General features: G+C 42.0%; 1 protein-coding gene across 2 annotated transcripts in view; it reads left to right on the top strand.

The window, feature by feature from the left end:
• Positions 1–17,478, top strand: part of Snx6 (sorting nexin 6) — a 42,874-nt gene that overhangs the window by 23,237 nt on the left and 2,159 nt on the right. For both annotated transcript variants that reach the window (XM_085697636.2, XM_085697637.2), the window contains exons 5-13: positions 1,250–1,371; positions 3,643–3,766; positions 5,901–5,996; positions 8,138–8,243; positions 10,917–10,992; positions 13,346–13,385; positions 14,350–14,436; positions 15,809–15,968; positions 16,044–16,129. In XM_085697636.2, coding sequence (XP_085553762.1) covers positions 1,250–1,371; positions 3,643–3,766; positions 5,901–5,996; positions 8,138–8,243; positions 10,917–10,992; positions 13,346–13,385; positions 14,350–14,436; positions 15,809–15,968; positions 16,044–16,129 — 897 coding nt within the window. The remainder of the gene's footprint in view (positions 1–1,249; positions 1,372–3,642; positions 3,767–5,900; positions 5,997–8,137; positions 8,244–10,916; positions 10,993–13,345; positions 13,386–14,349; positions 14,437–15,808; positions 15,969–16,043; positions 16,130–17,478) is intronic.

The raw sequence follows: 17,478 nt of genomic DNA on the forward strand, positions 1-17,478 counted from the left end.
AGTTCTGGGGTTAAAGTTGTGCACCAGGTCTACACCTGACTAGAACTGTCTAATTTATTCATTTATTTATTTATTTGGTTGGTTGGTTTATTTTTTGTTGTTGTTGTTGTTGTTGTTTTCCAATGCAGAGTTTCTCTCTGTAGCTTTGGAGCCTGTCCTGGAACTCACCCTGTAGACCAGGCTGGCCTCAAACTCACAGAGATCCTCCTGCCTCTGCCTCCTGAGTGCTAGAATTAAAGGCGTGCTCTGCTACCACCTGACCTGTCCTAAATTTTAAAATTTTAGTGTTTGTGTGTGTGTGTGTGTGTGTGTACATGTTTGTGTGTGGAGCATATACATGGGATTACAGATGTGTGCCACTGTGTCTGGAGTGTACGTGGGATAAAAATTGAACCCACCAGGCTTTGCTCTGCAGTGCTTTATCCCTGGGCGGTATCTCCACTCAAGGACTATCCTGATGCCAAAATAAAACAGTATTAGGGGAGCTGGGCACTTGGAGGGGTGAGGTGAGAGGGTTTGCTTTAAGTTGTAGGCCACCCAGTGCTACTACTAGTGAAACAGTGTTATGCTATATTTCTTCCTTGATATAAAGGAACCCACAGATCTTGATTTGTAAAACTAGTTTTACAAAGTTTCCTAATCTCAATTTTGGTATTTCTAGTTCTCAATTCGTTTGTTATACTTTGGCATTATCAATTCAGTATTGTGCTTTTATTTATTTTTTTATTTTGAAGACAGGGTTTCTCGGTAGTTTTGTTGCTTCCTGGAACTAGCTCTTGTAGACCAGGCTGGCCTCAAACTCAGAGAAATCTACTTGCCTCTGCCTCCCTAGTACTGGGATTAACGGTGTGCACCACCACTGCCCAGTCAGTGTTTCTGTTGTTTGAGGCAGGGTTTCACTTTGTAATCAAGGCTGTCCTCAGAAGTATTAGGTAGGGCAGGTTAGTCTCAAATTTGCAGCCATTCTACTTCAGCCTCCCGAGTACAGGAACCACCACCTTCAAATAGTGTGGTTCAGTGCTAAAAGACATCACTTAGGGCTGTCAATGGCTTACTAGGTTTAGTCATGTCTGCTACCAAGCCCTGAAAACCTGAGTTTGATCCCTGGGTCCCACATGGTGGGAGGGGAGAACCGAGTCCTGCAGGGTCTTCTCTGACCACTGCACATGCTTGGGCATGTGTGCGTGTGTACACCTAAAACAGTGTTAGAGAAATAGTTTCTTACAGGTAGCTTTTTGGTGTATTGTAGATCCCACCAGCACCACCAAGACCTGACTTTGATGCTTCACGGGAAAAACTGCAGAAGCTTGGAGAAGGGGAAGGATCGATGACAAAGGAGGAGTTCACCAAGATGAAGCAGGAGCTGGAAGCGTATGTGATGGGCTTTTGTTAGTTGCGTTAGCTTTGCTGTAATGCCTTTTCTGAGCTCTCTGATATCCATTCTTTTAACCATTTCACTGTACTGACTGAAATATCCAGGTTAAGTCATACACCTATGTTAAATGATCAGACAGTTGTCTCCTGTCACTGTCAGAATTTTAAATTATTTAAATAGACTCTGTAAATTGAAAAAATGAGGGATCTGAAACCTTATTAGAATATTAGGAAGGGAACATAACTTTTTTCTTTTTTGTTTTTTTCAGGACAGAGTCTCTATGTAACAACTCTGACTTTCTGTCTTGGAACTTGCTGTGTAGACCAGGCTGGCCTCACTCCAAGAACTCTGCCTTCCTCTGCCTCCCAAGTGCTGAATTTAAAGGCGTGTGCCACCACCGCACGACTTGCCTCCTCTTTTATTAAACTTGGAACTTTCTACTTTTGGGAGTTATGAAAATTATTTTAATTTATTTTTACAATTTTTTAAAAGATTTATTTATTATGTACACAGTGTTCAGCCTCCATGTATGCCTGCAGGCCAGAAGAGGGCACCAGATCTCATTACAGATGGTTGTGAGCCACCATGTGGTTGTTGGGAATTGAACTCAGGACCTCTGGAAGAACAGTCAGTACTCTTAACCTGTGAGCCATCTCTCCAGCCCCCAATTATTTTAGTTCTTACGATGTCAGCATCAATCTGATATGTGATCTCAGAGCGCCCATCCAGCTGCTTGCAACAAAAATACCTATTAGGTTTCTGGATCTTTTTTGGTTTTTAATTTTACTTTTTCAAAGTAGCAAGAAAACTTTATTCATAAAGAAAGGGAAAGTAGACAGGCAGTGGTAAATCTGAGTTCAAGGTCAGCCTGGTCTACAGGGTGAGTTTCAGGACAACCAGGGCTTCACAGAGAAACCCTGTCTCAACAAACAAAAACCAAAAGAAGGGAAACTCTAGATCAGAGATGCACTGTGACACTGCTGGGAATGGGGTAGCCGCAGGCAGAGCACTGGAGTCCCCAGAGCTCACACAGGGCGGAAAGAGAGAACTGACTGACTCTTCACTGTTGTTCTCCTACCCCACACACGGGTGCGTGCGTGTGTGCATGCATGCATACAGTTAAAGGAGGAAAGAAGTGATAGCAAGCCACGTGAGGGAAAGAACACTCACGGCCCTCGTCAGTGTCTGGAGTTGTCCAAGGGAGAAAATCTTCTTGTGTTGTCACCTCCATTTCTCTTTTGCTGGCCATTTTTCCCTTGTGCATTTTCTTTACTCTTTTTATTTTATTTTTATTTATTTTATTTTATTTTTTCAAGCATCTGTTCACATGCTACTAAATTCCTTTTCAAAATGCTAAGAAGTTAATGTGAAAAGATAAATGCAGAAGCTAGGTCTTTGTTAATGTGTAAAGGGGCATGTTAAAGTTCTGTCCGTTCTGCTGCTGCAGCAGTCTCATAGACTGATGGAATTCATGTTTAGAAGACTGAGAGCTGGGAATTAGCAGAGCACATGATTCTGAAGGCCCTGGTTTTCAGTGGCCCTGATTGTGGTTCTTCTGTGGTCTGGTTAGGGGTTGGATAACAGAGAGCCTTGGGTTTGTCCCACTGCTACCTCCATACTCTGCACCCTTCTTTTTTGTCTTCACTGAATGGCTACCCTCACAGAGATCAAACTGCTCTCAACACAGCCTGCTGGTGTGCTGATATGTAAAGCTTATGCTTCATGCACGAAGTTAAAGCAAGAATATTAAGATTTTTCCTTGTTGGTTCCCCCACACTCACACATACACGTACATCTGTTGCGTGCTGCTATATGGTTGCCATTTCTTCAATATAAATAGTTACTCTGTGGTTGGTCTTTCTCACATACTTAGGTTACAATACAAAAATAATTATTAGCACTGAAAATATGATAGAGATTTTTGTCTTAAGGTGATAATTACATAAAATTTGAGTTATTGAGGTTGTATCAAATAATTTTTCTAGAGCTAAAAGAACACATACCCCAGTAGTGACCTAACATCAACTTGCATAATAGAAAAGTTTGTAAGACTTGATCTTAACATTTAGATACATAAATACTAAAATAGCATGAGGCTGTTTCAGAAATGAGTTTTTCATTTTTACTAAACTGTTTAACTAAAAGCTCTGTTGATATGAATTATGTCTCTGCCTTCCTGGTTTACATTTAGAATGCTCCGGAGAATAATTACTGGAATGACTTCTTGTTGATGCCATTGTTCACTTTTAATTTTATGTTGTTTCTAGTGAATATCTGGCAATTTTCAAGAAGACGGTTGCAATGCACGAGGTGTTCCTGTGTCGTGTGGCAGCACATCCTATTTTGAGAAAAGATTTAAATTTCCACGTCTTTTTGGAATATAATCAAGATGTAAGTGTCAAATTAATGAAACCAGTGATGGCAGTTGTTGCTGTTTGTTATTCTTTCTGGAGTTTGAAAGGGCAGAAGTAGCACTAGCCAACATGAGCTAGGCCTTGGGCTTGACAGCCTGCACCACGCTTCATAGGCCTAGAAGGGGCAGGGCCATCTCACGGGTCCAAAGGCTTTGGTTTTTCAAGTGCCACATTTTTAGTGGTGAAGCAAAGAGCTTGAGTGGCTCAGCTAAATCAGTTACAAATTAAACTTCCGTAATCCGAAAGCCCGAAATTAACTTTTGTTTGTTTCTGTGAGACCGAGGCCCAAGTATCCTAGATTGGCTTCAAACTGTGCAACCCTGGATGACAGAGTTTACACAGCTCTTCGCTTTGTTCCAGACAGGTTCCTAAAGTAACCCTGGCTGTCCTGGAACTTGCTCTGTAGAGCAGACAGATCTTCCTACCTGCCTCCCAGAGCATCATGCCTGGCTACAGTTCAGTTTTTTTTCCTTTTTTGAGATAGCCTTTCCATGTAGACTGTCTACAGCTCTGACTGTTCTAGAACTCATTATATAGACCAAGATGGCCTTGAACTCACAAGAGATCTGGCCAGTGCTAGGATTAAAGTTATGTGCTACCACACCTGTCTGAGTTCTGGGGTTTTGTTTGTTTATGTTTTTTATTGTGAGCCTGCTAAGCCACCTCTATCTCTCTAGCCCATTTTTTAAAATAATTAGTTGATTTTTTTTTTTTTTAAGACAGGGTTTCTCTGTGTAGTTCTGACTGTCCTGGAACTCACTTTCTAGACTGGCCCTGTTTGTGGAAGAGCATGCTATCTTTAGCTATCTTTAGCATGCTGCCACCTCTGGGGGTAGGATATAGCCAAGAGCAGCTGCAATAGACTGTATGCTTTGGGAATCTCTTGGACAGCCCTGGCCAACAACTCAAGAGGACTTCTCATGTTTGATATTGGGAGTTTTGTTAGTTTCCTCCTGGTAATCTTTCATGCTGTTCCAAGTTATCTTTTATTTCCCTTGTACTTTTAAGTTGCTGACCCGCACAACACAAGACTAAAGATCCTGTTCAGAGTAAGGGGGAGTAAAGAATTTGCCTAGTGTATTGTAGAGCTATTACAGCATCATGATGATGCACGTACTTACTCCGCTACATTTCTTATGTTTGGAGGAATTAAACATATTTTTAATTATGGACTAAAATTTTACTTATTTATTTTGTTTGGGTTATTTATTTTCGGTGGGGATTTTATTGCTGTTTTGAGACAGGGTTTCTCTGTGTAGTCCTGGCTGTCCTGGAATTCTCTATGTTGACCAGGCTGGCCTTGAACTCACAGACATCTGCCTGCTGCCTCCACCTCCTGAGTGTTGGGGTATGTGCAGAATATAACAATGTCTAACAGAAAGGTGAGAGAGCTGTTTGCAACAAGATCAGATGGTCTTGTAAAATTAAGTTGGCCTTTTCCATCTGAAAATCCTGGAGAGTGACATTTGAGCATTTTATTTCTACCAATTTCCTCTTTTATTTACTTTAAAATTTAAAAGAAAAAGCAGTCTTGTGTAATCCAGCCTGCACTCAAACTTGCTGTGCGGCTGAGAATGACCTTGACCTCCTGTTCCCTCCCGAGTGCCAGCTGTGTGCCACCATGGTTGACGCTCCTACAGATATACACGAGATTGCTGCTTTTGCCAGGCGGTAGAGCATGCCTTTAATACTAGCACTCACGGGCAGAGCTCTGAATGAGTTTAGCATCAGCCTGGTCTACAGAGCAAGTTCCCAAACAGCCAAGGCTGCCCAGAGAAACCCTGTCTCAAGAAAACCCAAAGTGGGGGAGGAGCTCCTAAGTTTAGAAATTGACGTCCTTTAAGATTTCTATTTAAGCTGGGTGGTGGTGGCACGCGCCTTTAATCTCAGCACTTGGGAGGCAGAGGCAGGTGGATCTCTGTAAATTTGAGGCCAGCCTGGGCTACAAGAGCTAGTTCCAGGATAGGCTCCAAAGCTACAGAGAAACCCTGTCTTGAAAAACAAAACAAAACAAAATTTCTATTTAAAGGTCTAAGAATAAAAGAATTATTGCTGTTTGAAGTTTCCAGAAATGCTAACTTCAATTCTCCTTCTCTCTTTTTTTTTTCCAGTTAAGTGTTCGAGGAAAAAATAAAAAAGAAAAGCTTGAGGATTTCTTTAAAAACATGGTTAAATCAGCGGATGGAGTCATTGTTTCCGGAGTAAAGGTGAAATTTAGCAGCGCTAGTTGGAAGTACATACTTTCTGTTTTGGTTTCACTGTGTGGCCCTGGTTGGCCCGGAACTGAGAGGCACCTGCCTGTGGTTCTTGAATTCCAGGATTAAAGATGTGTGCTGCACACCTGGCTGCCCGGTCAGACTGTGAGACAGCTGGGCAGAAGAGAGGGCTGAGGGGCAGTGCCTGTAGGGTGGACTGTTGAACCACAGGTGCATGGGGTCTTCAGCTGCGGGTGGGCTGCCTCTGAGTGCTTGCTCTTGCTTGCAAATGTTGGGGCAGACTCGGGATTGGATTTAGTCAGCTCTCAGCTGAGGTTTTGGTAGTGTCTTCAGATAAAGACATGATCTTGGGTAAAACTGTTTTTCCATCTTCAAAATGAAGTAATATCACTTGGCTCTCAGGATTGTGGGAAAGATGGAATAAAATAATGTGAAAATATTTTAATAGTCAGATACTAAGTAGTGACTTTTTTTCCTTGATTTCTTTTTAAATGGTATGAGAATTTCCTTTGGTAAATTTTTTCAGTAAACATTATAATATCAGCAAATATTAAGAAAGGTGAGTGAATAGTGCTCCTGTTTTCGTTGTTACTGCTCCCATGCCTGCAGGGAAGCTTGTGTGCACTGTCTGACTTCCACGCTGGGCTTGTGTTGACTATCCAGGTGCCATGTGCTCTCTATTGACAATGTGTAATTTTGATTGCAGTCTGCATTAGATATATTTGTTCCTAATTTTTTAAAAAAAATATTTATTTATTTATTATGTATACAATATTTTGTCTGTGTGTATGCCTGAAGGCCAGAAGAGGGCGCCAGACCTCATTACAGATGGGTGTGAGCCACCATGTGGTTGCTGGGAATTGAACTCAGGACCTTTGGAAGAACGGTCAGTGCTCTTAACCGCTGAGCCATCTCTCCAGCCCCTTGTTCCTAATTTTTATGGTTAAAAAACAGACACATTTGAAGTGATGATTAAATACACTTTTTTAGTGCAGATTTTGCTGCTCAGAATCCATGCTGTAAATTCTAAATTATGTCAGTAACACTTTCTTTTTTTGTGGTTTTTCAAGACAAGGTTTCTCTGTAGCTTTGGAGCATGTCCTGGAACTAGCTCTTGTAGACCAGGCTGGCCTCCAACTCTCAGAGATCCGCCTGCCTCTGCCTCCCGAGTGCTGGGGTTAAAGGCATGCACACCACCATCGTGTGGCTGTCAGTAACACTTTTAAAGAGCAGTTGCTAGAAAGCACTCTTAGCGAATTTTTAAAAATTTAAAATGGGGGCTGGAGAGATGATTCAACGGTTAAGAGCACTGGCTACCTTTCTAGAGGACCTGGGTTCAAACACTCCCAGTACCCATATGGCAGCTCACAACTGTCTGTAACTCAGTTTGGATCAGGAATCTAACACTAAATTAACCAGTGTGCTTAAAATTAAATAAATTAAAAAAATTAAAAATGTATTTCTAGCTTACTTTCAAGAGATTGAGGGCTGGAGAAATGGTTCGTTCAGAGGTTAAGACCACTGACAACTCTTCCAGAGGACCTAGGTTGGATCCCCAGTATCAGTGTGTTCAGTTCCGGGGAATCAAACACCATTCTTATGTCCTATGGGCTCTGGGTACTCAGGTAGTATGTAGACATACATTAAAGCAAAACACTAATACATATAAAATAAAAATAATAAGTGTTTAAAATTAAAAAAAAGATTGAAAATGGAGTTTAATTATATCATTGCTCCCAAGTGGCTCGTGTGGCTGAGTTCATCTAAGCAGTTAGTTAGGCCAGGCGGCCCCTGAAATGCATAATAAACCAGGAAAAGTAGGTTTTTCATTACCAGAAACATTACCAGAATGTTTCTCCCTTTAACTCAGAAGCCATTTGCTCGCTCCTGGCAGTGTTTGTAGCAGCAGAGCACAGGCAGTGCCTGTTTCAGGACAAGCACACAGGACGCTCCAACCTTCAGCTGTAGACCACAGGCTTGTCTGTTAGTCTTCTGTGTGGATGAGGTCAGTGGAGGGCCTGGGTGCTAGAGATAGCTGTACTTTCCTGGTGAAGTTTCTGTAATGATGACAGGGTATCCTATTCCATTAGCGCATGCATGTGTGTAAAGCTAGCTCTTTCCTCATCCTGCAGGACGTAGATGACTTCTTTGAGCATGAACGAACATTCCTTTTAGAATATCATAACCGAGTTAAGGATGCATCTGCCAAATCTGACAGGATGACAAGATCTCACAAAAGTAAGACTTCTGTGGTAAAACTTTTTTTAAAGATTTGTTTGTTTTGTTGAACTTGGTGGCACATGTCTTTAATCCCAGTGCTCTGAAGACAGGGCAGGCAGATCCTCTGAATTTGAGGCCAGCCTGGTCTGCAGAGTGAGTTCCAGGACAGCCAGAGCTTTATAGAGATACCCTGTCTTGAAAAAGCAAACAAATGAAAAGATTTGTTTTAAGTGTATTTGTGTGTATGTGTCAGCATCTGTGTGTGCACAATAGAGACCAGAAAGATGGCATCAGATCCTCTGGAGCTGGAGTTACAGGTGGTTGTGAGCCACCACGTGGGTGCTGGGAACCAAACCCATGTCCTCTACAAGAACAACAGATGCTCTAATCCACCTAGTTAAGTTACCCAGTTAACCACTGAGTAACCATCCTCATCCACACACACACACTTACATTTTAGTGGATATAATTTTGAGCAGACATGTTACAGTTTTTGTTTTGTTTTTTCAAAACAGGATTTCTCTGTATAACAGTCCTGGCTGTCCTGGAACTTGCTTTGTGAAAAACCAGGCTGACCTTGAACTCCCGGAGATCTACCTGCCTCTGCTTCCCAAATGCTGGGATAAAAGATGTGCCACCACCAACTATCATTTCTTATAGTTTTTTAAAAATCTGAATTTGGAATAGTGGTTCTTAAATTGTGGTCTGTGACACTCAGCAAACTCATATTTTGTGGATGCGAAGCTAAACACACCCAGTTGAGCTACAATCCTGGCCCCCAACACATGCTTTGATTCGGTCTGGTCTTGAACTTGTGAGTCTCCTACCTCAGCTGCCCCCAAGATCCTTTTATGATATGTCTTCTGGTTTTGTTGGTATATACTTGTAATTCCATTTCAAGAGAGATAGGATGGCTCAGTGGGTAAAGAAAGATGTTTGTTGTACAAGCATGATGACTTCAGTTCAGTTCCTAGAATTCACATAAAGAAAAAGAGAGTTGACTCCACAAAGTTGCCCTCTGGCCTGCACACTTGTGCTATAGCCTGCCTGTACCCATACTCAAACACACACATCACAAACATTCCAATAATAGGAAAGTTTATAAGTTTTTAAAGAGAAACCTTGTCTCGGAAAAAAAGAAAAACCAAAAGAGAGACAGACAGATACTGGTGAAAATACTGCTACTCTATTTCCAGACATGTATATTAGGTAGCTAGTGTATGGTAACTACTTTGTACTGTGTTCTTATATAGCATGTAATTTATAGTCCAGATACTTTGTAATATTTAATAACTCATTTAATCCACATAAATTATGATGTGGGTATTATTCATTTCTACAACAGGCTGCTAAGACAAGTGACCCAAGATTTTAAGGATTATTGCACATTGCACTATATTCCTTTCATTCTGAACTAAAAGAAGTACTTACTGAGGTCCTCCCCCAGTAAGTGAGCTGCCTGTGGGTAAATCCTGAGACTCGTGTGAAGTTGATGCCTTTGCCCAGTAGCATCTGAATAAAGGAGTGTTGTGTGGTGTTTTACTCTTTTGACTCTTTGGGTATCCTGCTACCCAGTTCCCAAATGAATCACATACGGAGTCTTATTCTTAGTTATAAACATTCGGCCTTATTTTGGCTTGTTTCTTGCCCGCTTTTCTTAGAGTATCCCGTCTACCTTTTACTGTGCTTTCCAATTCTCTTACTTCTGTAAATCTTACTGGTGGATTGCTGTGTAGCTGGATAGCTGGCCCCTGATGTCCTCCTCCTTCTCCGGCTACTTCTCCAAACCCCTTCCTGCAGTTTTCTCCTATACATTCTCTCTCTGCCTGCCAGCCCTACCTATCCTTGCTCCTGCCTTACTATTGACTGTTCAGATCTTTATTAGACCACAGATATTCGAGACAGGCAAAGAATCACAGCTTCACCGAGTTAAACAAATGCAACATAAATAAAAGCCCCACACCTTAAAATAATATTCCCAACAAAGGGGCTATCATTTGTGTCCCTGTGTATGTCAAGTCTGTTGTTCATAATTCCTACCTGTCGGACCTCCTCAGTGACCTACAGCTTGCCAGTATCTATGACCAGATTCTTGCAGCAGTTTCTTGGTTGTCACTGTGCCTTTTCTGCCTTTCCCCTTTTAGACTGTAGGTAGCAGGTGGGGGGGAACGGGGTGAAGGAGCTCCAAAATTCTTTTTAGGTTGATTTTGCCACCTTATGACTTAAATATTTAGTGATATCTATCCCAGAAACACAAACTCTTTTGGTTTGCAAGACCTTGACTTCCAAAATATTTCCAGTTTTTCTGTCTTCGCTTCATCCACTTGCCTTTGTCTCTAATGGTACTGAGTCCCACCTGCTCTGACTGGGTGTGCTGTTCCCCTTGTGCCTGTGACCTTCCCAGACACCTGTGTGTCCGCTCTTCGCCTGGTAAAGGTCTGTTCATCCTGATCACTTCAGTTCATTCTTTGTTTCCGTAGTCTTCTCCGTTACACAACATTACATCCTCCTCCTAAAACAGGTCTTACATGTCTGATTTATCCGTCACACTGCGTTACAGTTGCTTGTATCATTATTTTCTTTACTGGGTATCTTATATTACATTTTGCAGATACATAATAAGTATTTTTAAATCAACAAGTTAATATATTATTAAAACTTGATTTTTAATTCTTAAACCTTTCTCCGTAGGTGCTGCTGATGATTACAATAGAATTGGGTCTTCATTATATGCTTTAGGAACTCAGGACTCTACAGATATATGCAAGTAAGGACTATAGTTAAAACATGAATGTAAGTAAAGCAGAGGAAGAAGGAAATAGTGCTGTAATTTACATACACATTTTAGGATATTTTTATCGATCCATTTGTGATAAACTGGGTTTTTTTATTATCATAAATGGTTGATTTCTTTTTTGCCTTCTCATTCTCTAATTATTATCCTAAAATAATTCAACACTTCAGGCTGGGCATGGTAGTGCATGCCTTTAATCCCAGCACCTAGGAAGCAAAGGCAGGCAGATAGCTGTGAGTTTGAGGCCAGCCTGATCTACATAATTAGCTCTCGTTCAGCCATGGCTACATAATGAAGCCCTGTCTATAAGTAAATATTGAACATTTCACAAATTTGCTATATATTTCATTGGAAGTCAAATTAAACTTTTTTTTCAATTAAAGTAGTCTACCACTGAGCAAATTGCTCCCCTAGCTGCCCCCCCCTTGTCACAAGGTCACACAGGCTACAAACTTGCTGTGTAGTCAAGAATGCCCATGGTCTCTGGATTCTCCTGCCTCTGCTACCTGGATGCTGGCTGTTGCAATTTACATGCACACACCGCCATTCCTAACATTCCAATTGACTATTAAGCAACAACAAAAATTTCTGTTTATTGTGTGTGTGTGTGTGTGTGTGTGTGTGTGTGTGTGTGTGTGTGTATGTGTATATGCTAGGGATGTATATCACAGCAGATCATGTAATTGAGGCTAAAATTAGTCTGGTATACATGGCGCTTTGTCTCAAAAAAAAAACCACAACACATTTAGGGCAGATTTGATTCACTTCTCATCTCAGGGCCTGGGAGACTGAGGCAGAACAGTTTTAAGTTTAGGCCAACCTAGACTACATAGTAAGGCCCTGTCTCATAAAACCAAAAGAGAAGGAAGCAAATTAATCTTGGAACTGGAGAAATGGCTCAGTTTGATTCCTAGCACAACCACCTGTATTTCGAGTTCCAGGAGATCCAACACTCTCTCCTGCACATATATGACATACTTCCACAGCGTACCTGTGTATAAATTTAAAATTTTAAGTGTACTTACATGCAAACAGAATACCCCACATAAAAACAATTTAAAGAGTGTGTGTGTATCTGGATGGTGGTGGTGTACGCCTTTAATCCCAGCACTCGGGAGGCTGAGGCAGGCGGATCTCTGTGAGTTCGAGGCCAGACTGGTCTACAAGAATTAGTTCCAGGACAGGCTCCAAGGCTACAGAGAAACCCTACCTCAAAAAAAAAAAGAAGAAGAAAAGAAAAGTAAAAAGAAATTGTGAGTGTGTATGTATGTATTTTTTTGTATATTCTATATATCTACATACATATTTTTCTTTTCATTTGTATGTATGTGTGAATGTATGAAACCAATGTGCTAGTGCCTTCGAAGGCCAAATGGTGTGTCTAGAGCTGGACTTAAAGGTTACTGTGAGTTGCCTGACGTGGGTGCTGTAAACAGAACTCAGGTCCTCTGGAACAGTGGCAAGGCTCTTAACTGCTGAGCCATCTGCTCCAGGCCCCTTCCACTCCACCCTCTTTCTTTTGAGATGAGTCTTTCTGTGTGACTTTTGCTGGCCTTGAAATCACAGAGAACTAACTGCCTGCTTCTGCCTCCTGTGTGTTGGGATTAAAGGTATGAGCCTACTTGCTCAGCCTGGAATTTTTTAAAACTGATTTGCCATGCTGTGTATTTGAAAGTGAATTTTGAGGTAGCAATTGGTTATTCCTTTTTGTTTTCAGAACAAATTTGCTATATCTGGAAATGTTTAAACTGGGGCTGTAGCTTGGTCGTAGAACCCTTAGCTATCATGCATGAGACCCTGGGATCAATTTTAATGCTAAAAATAAATAACCAACAGTATTATCAGAATCTAAGATCTGTTTCATCTTAAGTGGTTTCCTTTAATTGCTCTTTAAAAAAAATAACATTAAGTGTGTATATGTGTGTGTGTCTCACTGTATCTCTGGTTAATTGTCTTTGTAGACCAGGCTGGAATGGAACTCAAGAGCTCCACCTGCCTCTGTCTCCTGAGTGTTGGAATTAAAGGTGTGCACCCAGGCCTGGCTATTTATTTGGCATGGGGCACACATGTAACAGCGTTGAGTGTAGAGATCAAAGACCAGCTTGTGGGAGTCTGTTCTCTCCTGACACCATATAGATTCTGGGGAATCAAAATTCTGGGGATTTTAAATAAGCAGTTGATGTCTTTGGTTAACGAGATCATTGGGTACCTTGTGTGATGAAACAGGAATTGTCTTTCATTAATATGGTTTGGGGTTATTGTCTCAACACTTCAGGTGGAAAATGCATCAGATGCTGCTTCTGAAGACGGTATTTTTCCCTTGCAGGTTTTTCCTCAAAGTTTCAGAACTGTTTGATAAAACCAGAGTAAGTACCGGGCTTGAGGGCTGCTGCGCAGGCTTGTGTTTGTGTTAGCAGGGCTGGGGTGTTCCCTGAGACGGTGCCGCCATGTCAGCAGTGGAGAGCCACACCAATACCCGAGCACTCAGAAAGACAAGGCTGAACCTCCATAGCATGACCTATCTCCCCCTGCCCCGACCCCCCCCCCCCATTTATCTTTTTTTTTAAATTATGACCAGTGAAGTGGTTCAGGGGTTAAAGGCCTTTGCTGTCATGACCTGAGTTTGATCCTTAGAACCCACGTGGTAAAAGAAGAGAACCAACTTCTAAAGGCTGACCTCTTACCTTTAGCATTAGCACTATGGCACAGTTAGTACCACATTTTGCTCCCACTAGAATGAACAGGAACATTCAGGTTGCTCATACTTGGTGTTTTTTGTTTTTTTTTTAAACCTGTGTCTTAGCTACTCAGTGAGCATGCCTTTAAGGAAAAATAAACAGCCAGGCCATGGTGGCACACTCCTTTAATCCCAGCATTTGGCAGGCAGAAGCAGGATGATCTTTTGTCCTGTTTTGTTGTTTTTGGGGGGTTTTGTTTTGTTTTTTTGTTTGTTTGTTTTTGAGACAGGATTTCAGGCTGGCTTTGAACTCAGAGTCTGCCTGCCTCTGCCTCCTGAGTGTTGGGATTAAAGGCTTGTGCCACCACTACCTGGCAAAGAGTTCTCTTCATTTCCCTTCCGTCTTCTCGCACTCCTTCGTCTGTTGGTGAGCACCTGTCAGTTGCTGTTGCAGAATGTTAAGGAAGCCAAGTTTCCAAGTGTCGAATTTTTTCATAAATTCATGATTTTTCTGTTTATTTCTTGTTGGAATTTTGAAAGATGCCCAGATAAAGCAGAGTAGATTCTATAGTTCCTCAACATCTCTATATGTTAAAAATATTTTTGTTTAGAGCAGAATGTAACATGATTTAATGCCATTTCTCCTTTTTCAGAAAATAGAGGCCCGGGTGTCTGCTGACGAGGACCTCAAGCTATCTGACCTGCTGAAGTACTACTTACGGGAGTCTCAAGCAGCTAAGGTAACCGGTTTGTTTGCAGAGGTTATTGGATGTAAGGTCGTGAAGAGCAGATTCTGGGATTCGTGGGTTTTCAAGATGTGTGTGATGTTGTGTGCTGGCTGGAGAAATGAGGTGAGGCTAGCTTAGGCTGTGCTGTGAGACCTTGTCTCAAAAACAAAGAAATGGTATAGGGAATTGCTTTTCTCAGAGCCAGGCATGGTATAAGGAGACAGGTGGATCTCTGTGAGTTTGAGGCCAATCTGGCCTATAGGGCACCTTCCACGACAGCTTAGGCTACAGGCAGGCAAACCCTGTCTCAGGAAAGAAAGATGTGCACCACCACCACGCTGGCATGAGCCTGGGTCTTGCGCTTGTTCTACTACTTAGCTACATCTCCAGCCCAGTTCTTCACTTCTAGAGGCTTTATTATAAAATATAGTTGAAATAAATATCTTTTCAGAGCATGGCCTTAAAAGTGAATCTAGCTGGTGCTTGCTTCAGCAGCGCATATACTAAAATTGAAATAGTCAGAGATTAGCGTGACCCCCATATAAAGATGACTTCAAATTTGTGAATACTTCCTCTGTGGGGGTGTTGAGATGTAGGGACAGACTCTAACTGGATTGCTGCGATGGCCTCCTCCTCCCAGACTTCTGTCTTCCTCGGCCTCCCCAGTGCTTGAATCAAAGGCATGCACCAACACACCCAGCTTGGAGATCAGCATTTATCTTTTAATAAATATTATGGAATTTCAATGTTCCTTGTTTTTTGTTTTGTTTTTGTTTGTTTCCTTTTGTTTTCAAAAGAAGAAAGAAATCTCCTGAGTATGGTAGCCCTCGACTTTAATCCCAGCTGAGTTAAGTCTGGGAGGGCAGAAGCAGGTATATCTCTGAGTGCCAGGACATCTAGGGTTACATAGTCAAAAGATTTTGTCTCACAAAAAGAAAGGCGGTGGGGTGGGCGTGTAAATCAGGCCTATTATGGTGCATGCTAGTAATTCTGACCTTGGAAAGTGGAGACTTAGGATCACGAGTTCAAAATCATCTTCAGCCTTGTAATAAGCTTGAAAGTATCCTGACTTCTCGAGACCCCGTCCAGATGGGCAAGTGCGTGGAGGTGGAAAGCTGAGTGGGAGTCTCTGTGCTGAGCGTGGGTGGTGTCTGAATGGATGAGCGCTTGTGCAGCTGTACACATAGCACAAGCCCTGGGTTGTTTATTTTAGATGCATGAATTGTAAAGTATGTGAATTCTGCTTTAATTAAGCTATTATTTATTTTAAAAAAGCATTTAGGGACTGGGCACATAATTAGTGGTGAAGCGTGAGGCCCTGATTCCTGCCTCAGAACAGTTAGAAGTTCCCACTGGTTTCATCTGTGAATGTTCTGTTTTGCAGGACCTCCTCTACAGAAGGTCGAGGTCACTGGTGGACTATGAAAATGCCAATAAAGCACTGGACAAGGCAAGAGCAAAAAACAAAGATGTCCTACAGGCGGAAACGTCCCAACAGTTGTGCTGTCAGAAGTTTGAAAAAATATCTGAATCTGCAAAACAAGGTACTGTTGACGTGCATTCCGTGCGAGCCGCTCGTTGTGATGGTGTCATGCTGATTCTTGTGTTTCCGTTCACAGAACTGATAGATTTTAAGACAAGAAGAGTTGCTGCGTTCAGAAAAAATTTAGTGGAGCTTGCAGAACTAGAACTAAAGCACGCAAAGGTAGTGTCGTTAAATATTTAATCATTTACGTTTTAAACTGAGTCGGTTATAAAATGGATGCTCATCCTTTGATCAACCTCCTCCGGGAGATTGACACAACTCTCCTTGGTTTACTTGGATTTTTTTTATGCTGTGTGTGTGTGACCTCTACAAGGTCAGAGGACATTTGGGATTTTGCTTCTCCCCTTGTATAAATTTGCAGATTAAACTCAGGGCAGTAAGTGGTCCTACGTGATTGGCCGTCTCACTGGCCTTATTTGGGGTTTTGTTATTTTGAGTACTAGATTATGTGTGGAGTTCTGTGCATGCTTCCCAGCACTCTGTCACTAAGCTACATTCCCATCCTGACAGAATGAGAATTAGTTGTTTGCTGTTTCTGAGGCAGCTTCTCACTCTGTAGACTGGGCTAAGCTCATTAAGTAGATGAGGCTGACCTTGAACTCAGTGACCTTCCTGCTTCATCCTCTACTTGGGAGGTTGTTCTGTGACTTCCATACATATTCAAGACATACGCAAATACCCATAGATACACAAAATAATGTAAAAAAAAAAACCACTACCTGTAGGATGCACTGAAGAAGAGGAGACAGGGTCACAGGTTCAAGGCCAGCCTACACCTGTGGATCTGGGGGGCTGACACAGCTGTTAAGATTGCTTGCTGCCCTTCCAAGGACTGGAGTTTGATTCTCAGTACCTACATCATATAGCTCATAATCATCCTAACTCCTCATCCAAGAGATACAACATCCTTTTTGGGTGTAAATAAGCACTTGGGTGTGTGTGGCGTACACACGGCCACCCCCACCCCAACACACATATGTAAAAACATCTTTTTGTTTCAGATTGTTTTTTTTTTTTTTTTTTTGTGGAAGTGGTGTTTATGGTTTGTTTGTTTTTGACTTTTTGAGCCTAGGTTTCTTTGTGTGGCCTTGACTGTCCTGGAACTAGTTTTTGTAGACCAGGCCGGCCTCGAACTCACAGAGATCCGCTTGCCTCTGCCTCCAAAATGCTGGACTAAAGGCGTGCACCACCACCACCCGGCTTTGAAAGGTTTCTTAATTGGTGTTCTATTGCTGTGAAGAGACAGCGTGACCACAATAACACTTGTAAAGGAAAAATGTAATTGGGGCTGGTATGTAGAGGTTTCTTCAGTCCATTAGCATTACAGCGTAAACCATGGCTTTGGGCAGTCGGACATGGTGCCAGAGGTAGCCGAGAGTTCTATATCTGCATCTGAGGCAGCAGAGAGAGCCATTGGACCTGGCTTGGGCATTTGAAACTCGTAATGCCACTCCCTATTCAAAAATGAGTTCGTGGGAGCTGTTCCTCTTCAGACCACTGCAGTTAGG

The sequence above is a fragment of the Myodes glareolus genome, chromosome 11 (genome assembly GCF_982192425.1).
Source record: "Myodes glareolus chromosome 11, mMyoGla1.1, whole genome shotgun sequence".
Taxonomy (NCBI): domain Eukaryota; kingdom Metazoa; phylum Chordata; class Mammalia; order Rodentia; family Cricetidae; genus Myodes; species Myodes glareolus.